Source organism: Lampris incognitus, chromosome 9, assembly GCF_029633865.1.
Source record: "Lampris incognitus isolate fLamInc1 chromosome 9, fLamInc1.hap2, whole genome shotgun sequence".
Classification (NCBI taxonomy): domain Eukaryota; kingdom Metazoa; phylum Chordata; class Actinopteri; order Lampriformes; family Lampridae; genus Lampris; species Lampris incognitus.
In genome coordinates, this window is record NC_079219.1 from 20,525,949 (window position 1) to 20,534,056 (window position 8,108).

Here is an 8,108-nt window from a genome sequence, read left to right on the forward strand (position 1 = left end):
ATTTTTCAGTTTTTTTCCCCAATGAGAAATATGTTAATTTAGGGGAGGGGGGGATCTTGAACATAATACAACAGCATATATTTTTAGTTGCACTCACTCAAACATTTTTTGGAGCATTCAGCCCCGGATAGCTGAGACCTATGGGATTCATCTGCCCAGTGGAGTGGGTCTTTAACAATGAGGTTGCTTGGTTGATATTGACACATTTTAACATCCTGCCCTGTTTCCAGTCACTTCTGTGGGATCCAGTTTGGATAATCATTAACCTCAATAATTTGGCTTAAGTATACCGAAGTATGCAAACAGCTTTTTTTTTTATTTTTTTTTTTTAACCTTTATTTTTTCAAAGTTGGTCAACAGAGCCACAGGCTGTGTTTCAGGATCACCCATCTCCACATTCATACATCTGAGAACTGCGCAGTCTTCTACTGTCAAGAATTTTTAATTAAAAACCACCAGAGGCCAAAACTGGAGGAGTCAGCTGTGGACGCTGTAGATTCTTGTGGATTATTTTGAAGAGCAGCTGTAGCTGAAAACACAAGCAGGCAATGGGATTTAAGTAGTATAAGAATTTAATCAGACCATTGGATATGAAGGAAAGATGAATGTTTGAGAGAGAGAGAGTAAGATGATAATGATGATTTTTACAGATAGTCTGAAGGTAGATTCGGCTGAGCCAAGGTCTTGGAAGTCAAGCCAGGTCAAGTCAGTGTATTTATAGGGCACATTTAAAAACAACGAAGTGTTGAATATAGTGCTGTACAGAAAAGTCAGGTATACACATGTAATGTAAAAGGAAGAATATAAATGGAACAAAAAAGGCACAATCGTACAACATATAAAATGATATCATCATTGGCAGTCACTCGGGGCCAAGTATGACTGTCCTCCAGGTGCTTGTGGGTATCCTTGCAGGAGTAAGCCTGCTTGTGACAGCTTTTTACGTGGAGTGGCTGATGCGCCTTCAGCCACCACATGGTCCTTGGCAGGGAATGGCCAGAGTCCAAAGGCATGGAGAACCAAGACGACTGGGGACCACCCTCTGTTGCAGCCTTCATCCGTGCTGTTACGACCTGGAGACATCTTCCGCCAGTTCTGCCCTTGAGGTCTTTGTTGGATTGCACTTTGTCTGAAACCAACCCCTTGACCTATCTGCCTTGGGTGACCCTACCAGGAGCCAAGCTCCAGACGGCATAGCTCTTGGGATCATTGGTACACGCCAGCTTCTCCACCACAGCAAGGTGGCGAACCAGGAGAAGAACATAAAATAATATACACAGAGTACAACATTGGATGCAACAATGTTTTATGTATACTCAAAAAGCCAAAGGAAAAAAAAAGATGGGTTCTAAGGCAGGATTTGAAAAAATATCAGTTGAATCGGCGGACCTAATAGAGATGGGTAAGCTATTCCACAGTTTCGGGGTTACAATAGAGAAGGCATGATCTCCCTTGGACTTAAAGTGGGACCATGGAATAGGCAGGGTCATCTTGTCAGATGATCTTAAGGGCCTGGAGGTGGAGTAGGGTTCCACGTAATGCTTTAAAAACAAATAAAAGAACCATAAAATCAATTATGTATTTGTGTTTGTGAGGTGCCAAACATGTGTCTCTGCAGTCTAGACGTAAACTTTGCTGCTTTGCTTGCTGGGTAACCTTGGCTTGCAAAGGCTTACAGAGTTGCAGATGTGTACATGTCCAAAATCTCTATAGCCTGTTGACAGTCTGGGAGCCATGTGTCATAGTACCACTTAACTGGTTGGGCAGAGAAGAATATCTGATAGTGTGACATCAACAGTAGTGGGGACCAAGGAGCTGATGAGGCATACACATGAGCACAAAAGGGTACAAGACAAAAAAGTGCACTATTTTCTTCTTTTGTTTAATTTCCTTGCATCCATTTTCAGATTTCTTAAACTATTCCTTTGTAACTTGGTTTTGTAAATGAGACACTACCCTTGAGGGCAATGTCACGTAAGTAATATGTGCAAGTATGTAGGCAAACACTTATGTGCACATCAGTTTCAACACAATGCATACGCCAGCAGACATATTGGTTTAAATCAGTTTTAAATCCTTAAGAATTTGACAGTGGTCATTTTCAGGGAAGTCCACAATTGTGAGCAGGTTATAAAAAAGAGAAAGCATAGTCATATCTCATGTGTATGAATAGTACAGTATGATTTAGGTTTGTGTTAACTCATTGCCAAGTCAGTGACTACTAGTATGGAGTTCTGATCAGTTTAGAGAAGCAGGATATATTCTGTGACGTGCCAGCTGTTAACACAGTTCATATGCAAACGGTTCATTAAAATTAATGGTTTCTAAGCAAATGAACTAAGTTCTTTCACTGACATATGTGGAAGGATGGCTAATTACAAGGATGTGTAATTTTATCAATGTCTAACCTGAACTGTTTATTTCAGTGTATGCCAGTATATCTGGATTTTGTTGTCACCACCATGATGCCAGAATGCTGCAGTTGTGAAATGGCGGTGGCTCTTCCATGGCTATGGCTACAGATAACGATCGAGCACTTTTCTAGACTAACCTGCTTTTTATCGTCATTGTTACTCTATCCACAGCAGGCCACTGTCTGGCCAAAGAGATGTTTACAGTGTGGAGACGAGAGGAGGCCGTGCACAGAAATAAGCCTTATCTGTCTGAGTAAGTGTCAAAGGTCAAGTCAGACTCTCACCACCCCACCCGCACTTCTAACTGCTGATCTTTGTCCAACATTGGGAGCCACACTTGCACCATCCATCTTTGTCAGCCCATTAGTCCTCTATTCAGTAAATTGCTGGTCTTCACAAATGTTAACGTTCAGGCCTTTTGCCAACACTGTCAAATAGGACAACATGCTATAAAATTAGTGGAATTAGTGGGAAAACTTGTAAGGACTGTAAGTGTAAGCTTTATAGGCCACAGATGTTAAAAAAGCAATAACCTGCTCAAATTCCAACCCATCTGTTCAATGAGAAAAATCATGAGTATGATTTATACAAAATGTCATAAATGTAGTGGAGGGAAGTCAACTTTTTTTTTTGTTGCAAAAACAAAATTTGGTAGGGTGCTGACCAAACACAGACAGCTTTCAAGACTAAAGCTATCCTACATTTCACAATTTTTGTAAACTTTTTTCTTTTTTGGGGGGGGTCTCCCCCCCCCTTTTTCCTCCCCAATTTTATCTGGCCAATCACCCCGTTCTCTGGGCCATCTCGGTCACTGCTCCATGCCTTCTGCCGATCCGGGGAGGGCTGCAGACTACCACATGCTTCCTCCGATACATGTGGAGTCGCCAGCCACTTCTTTTCACCTGACAGTGAGGAGTTTCACCAGGGGGACGTAGCACATGGGAGGATCATGCCATTCCCCCCAGTTCCCCCTCCCCCCTGAACAGGCACCCCGACTGACCAGAGGAGGCACTAGTGCAGCGACCAGGACACATACCCACATCTGGCTTCCCGCCCGCAGACACGGCCAATTGTGTCTGTAGAGACGCCTGACCAAGCCGGAGGTAACACAGGGATTCGAGCCGGCAATCTTCGTGTTGGTAGGCAACGGAATAGACTGCTAAGCTACCCAGACACCCACATTTCCCAATATTAAGGGACAAGCTCACATCACAGCCACATCGCCATATGATGGAGTGACTGTAGGAACACTGTATGTGAAACCGCTCCAATGTCCAGGTCCTGTGTTTGGCCCCCATGTCAGACTCTGCTTCACACATAAACAAGGCTGGATACATTCATCAGCCTCTTTACCTTTCACATGCAAGTTAGGCGTTGTGAGGCGTTGCCATGGTTTCTTACAAGCACTTTGTGAAGGGGGCTTTTCTGGTCACAGATGGCGGGGGGTTGTTTTAAGTCCCTTCACCCCCCTCCTTATTGTTTATCTGTTGTTTAATGAGACTCATTTATAGAGAACACGCGTTGGTTCACAGCTAAAGCCTGTGTAAGCAGTTGTAACATGAAGGGAGCTTGCTATGTCCATACAAGCATGGCCGCTAAAAGGGTTCCACCAGGACAATTTTGTGTTCAGAGTCTTGCTTAAGGGCACTTGGGTTGAAAATTATAAGCAGAGGAGAAGCTGTTGCTTATCAGCTATTCCTGTTGATCCAGGAACTCGAATCAACGACCCTGTGGTTGGAAAACCACCCTCCAGGCTGTGCCCGCTCCCTCCCTCCCTCTTTCTCCTCTTTCGGTTGTGATTTTCCTTGCGCCCCCCACAGTCCCCTTCTTGGATCAACAAGCACCCCCCTCCCCTCACAGCTTTCTTATTTCATCAGGTTATTGTTCCTCTCTCTTGAATGCAGGGGTTTGCATGGGCAGCTTGGCTAGCATTCTTCTTTGAAGCTGCTAAGAACACAGCTACCTTTGTGATGAGAGAAGAAAACTGCTGTCGCTCCACACTCCTTTCACCACCAGAGCATCTTCCTGTCTAATCCCGTCTGTCCTCAGTAACTTTCCAGCAAATACTTACAGTTTTTCAAGTTGCAAATAATAAAAACTGAAATGAAATTTCAGTTTAAAAAAAGTTTTAAAATTTATTTTAACCTCCACTTGGATGCAAAAATGGCAAATATTTCATGCATGACCATCAACTGATATTCAAATGTAGATTCTGACTTGCTGAATATATTTTATCTTAACCTACTTACAGGCCTGTCTACAGTTATTTTTATTTCTGCTTAATGTCAAGTCAAATTTAAACTTCTCCCTCTGTCCCCAGGCAGACATGGCTGATAATTTCAGTCACCCTGGCTTCTCTGCTGTTGGCCAGCTTGGTGCGTCACCTGACGCGGGACTGTCGGAGGTCAGTGGAGGCCCGCCTCGCTGAACGCCACGATTACTCCTACGTGCCGCTGACCAACATCAACGGACGTGGGAAAAGTGCCAAGGGAACAAGAGAGCGGTCGCGCCCTGGTAAAGGGGATTTGGAAATGGACGACTCAGACTCTCAGGATGAGATCTGGACTCAGCCGCGGTCAGGAACCGGGTTGGTAGCACTCTAAGGACTGGGGATCATGAGCGGAGGTACTCTCTTGCTGCACAGTGGGAACACATTGAGGTTGTAGATGGGCTGAACTCCAATGATAGTTAAAATAAGAGAGTCAAATATGGAACTGAAATCTACTGATACAAGGAATATAAATGTTGAAGATGAAAACACCGAAAGGGCTGTGCAATTAACACATCACAGATACAATATCTGCACTAATATTACAGTGCACATTATCACGTCAACACATTAATTCATTGTCACAGCACCAGATTATCACAGCAGCATACTATCACATTAATTTATCATCTTAGCAATACATATTCACCACAACTGCCTCCAAAACAGAGCAGATATGATTTATGAAGGAGAGTTTTGTAAAGTATTTGGAGTCCCTGCTCTTAAAATCCATTTCTGCTTAGGAAAAAATGACGATGGCCATCTTACACACACAAAACAAAACAAAAAAAAAACAAAAAAAGACATTAAGACAGGAAACCGCACACCTCTGAAATTTTGTAAAACATTGACTGCATCAGCAGCAGGTGTGTCAGGGTTGGAGGTTTCATTCCCACTAGGGCAACCTATACTAAATGTGGCCAAACTTAAATACTTCCGCAAATGTTATGAAAATTTCAGCAATACATTGCTACAAAGCCACATTACTGCAGCAGTATGTTAATAATCCAGGTCTTGTTCAAAAGCATGTTTGCAGGCCCGGGGGTCACTATAGAAAGAATAAAATCTCCACAGCCATCCATTATCAATGCAAATGCCTCAGCATAGATAGAAGTATAAATGAGTATGCAAGGATGAGAGATTTAGGGCATCGGATATCTTTGGATATCTAACTTCCTCCATCTTCTCTGGAAGTATTCCTGCCATGGTGTACCTACTTAACTACACTTGACCAAACTTAACCTCTCACACACTCCCTTTCATATTTTAATCCTGTCAATCAGACCGCATCGAAACAGTGTTGAACCATGAAGGAAGTGTAAGGAGTCAAATGAGATGGACCCTTTCTAAAACGAAGGCAACTGATGTGGGTCCAGAAGTCTTGGTGTGTTAAGGATGTGTTCCTACTCAAAACAGCAGATCAGAAAAGTGTCACAGTGCAAAAGGACATCTACATTCCTCCTCGTGATCGCATCTTTTCAGTCTTATCTGACTGAAAATGATTTGTTGAAACGATCAAGAGGCAGAAGGTCATCCTCATCCTCACCCCCACAGCACTGCACTGATGTGACTCTTTTCCTGTGGAATCATCTTCAACACATTTTTCTTAAAAACTTTTGGCATTCGGTCAGATGTCAGCTCAAAGAAACAACCTACAAGTCTGAGGAACAAGGAAGAGGGTTGGTTTTTATCCATTTATAAAAGGAAGTCCTTTAGAAGAAAAACTGCCAACCTCGTGTCTCTGTTCTAGCCATGCTGATAGCAGATCAATAGGACAGTGTTTTCTCCTTGCTGCCATGCTGACAGGTGAGAAACGAACTTTGAACCTCAACCAGGAAAACCCCGTTGTTCAGACCCACCAAAGTCCTCTCTGGTGGTGGAGTTTTTAACAAAGGACTTAATGTAAACACCAGCATTCAGGATATTGTTTTATGGTTATTGACTTAGATCCCTATTTGTGTTACTGGGATGTTAATGGGAACCATGTTAAAAGACAGATCTTAATTTGTGGGGATTTTGTTAATCTTTTTTCTCTGATCTTCACAATCCCTTTGCTTCAGGATGCCACTTTTGAAAGTTGTCATTATTTGCAAAAAGGTGGAGAATTCTTACTGTGCATTCTTACTGTGCAATACAACTTTTTTTTGTGTAATTAGCAGAAATTTCTGGTGAATTTCATCAAACTCTCAATATCTTATAATCAATTTCTTGTTCATGTTTTATCTATGTATCAGTGTGTATCATGATTTGGATCCAGCTGGGACAATGGCTGAAGATGTTTCTCTGAAACAGGGTGAAACCCTCATACCAGTTTTGAGTCTTTATCCTCCTCAAGTGCTTAAAGCAAGTTAATTATTAACAGTATTTAAAAAAAAAAGTAATTAAGAGTTTCTATTTATTTCCCTCCTGAACTCTGCATTTACTGCCAATAAGCTTATCCAGGATGCGATGTAACATTTTCATGATTTTTTATTCACACTCATTTTTAGAAAGTGGTAGTAAGTTTGTCAAGCAACTGGACCCACTCTGTTGAACTCAGTTGTGCACTGTTGTTTTCCAAATACTTGGAGAATTCACCACTGTCCCATTGCGCTATAACTTAATATTTGCATTTTTTATGACATTAGAGCTCTGCAGGCGGTTTGGGGAGAACAAACAGGCTTGTCTCTGAACAGCAAGAGAAATGGGGAATCGGGTGTAAATGTTGTCAAGCTGCCGGTTTCTGATGACTGTCACGTATTTAAAGATGGTGACCTCATGGTTTGAGGTAATTAATTTATCGGAAACCAGTCCCACAGAATCACATAAATCACTAAATACAATAAATGGACGGTCTCAGTGGCATTAATGCAGCAGAATAACTTACTTTTCGCTGTTGACACACATGGTACAAGACCTCTCATAAGGTTTAACGGAGGCCTGTGCGAGGTGTGCTGGAGAGGTGACTATACATATTCTCCATACATACATGTGACATTAATGAACATTATTTTTCTTTCACTAGAGACTCCTAGGAAGCCACAATCTCTTCCCAACCATTCATTTAGTCACAATCTGCCAGCAGTCCTTTCATATTCATTCATTCAGTCATTCATTATCCAAACTGCTTATCCTTACTCAGGGTCGTGGGGATGCTGGAGCCGATCCCAGCAGTCATTGGGTGGCAGGCGGGAGACACCCTAGACAGGCTACCAGGCCATCACAGGGCCCACACAAATACACACACACACACACACATCAAGGGACAATTTAGAACGGCCGATTCACCTGACCTACATGTCTTTGGACTGTATGTCCAAAGTGTGTGTGTGTGTGTGTGTGTGTGTGCGTGCATGCATGCCTCACACCAAGAAGGTCTTGGGTTCGAGCCCCGGCGTAGTCCAACCTTGGGGGTTGTCCCGGGTCGTCCTCTGTGTGGAGTTTGC

General features: G+C 42.7%; 1 protein-coding gene across 1 annotated transcript in view; it reads left to right on the forward strand.

Annotated features, from left to right (window-relative positions):
* The window catches only part of nagpa (N-acetylglucosamine-1-phosphodiester alpha-N-acetylglucosaminidase), a 45,016-nt gene extending 37,985 nt beyond the window's left edge, over nt 1-7,031 (forward strand). The window contains exons 11-12 of the mRNA XM_056286596.1: nt 2,586-2,667; nt 4,735-7,031. Coding sequence (XP_056142571.1) covers nt 2,586-2,667; nt 4,735-5,017 — 365 coding nt within the window. The 3' untranslated portion in view covers nt 5,018-7,031. The remainder of the gene's footprint in view (nt 1-2,585; nt 2,668-4,734) is intronic.
* The last annotated feature ends 1,077 nt before the right edge of the window (nt 7,032-8,108 follow it).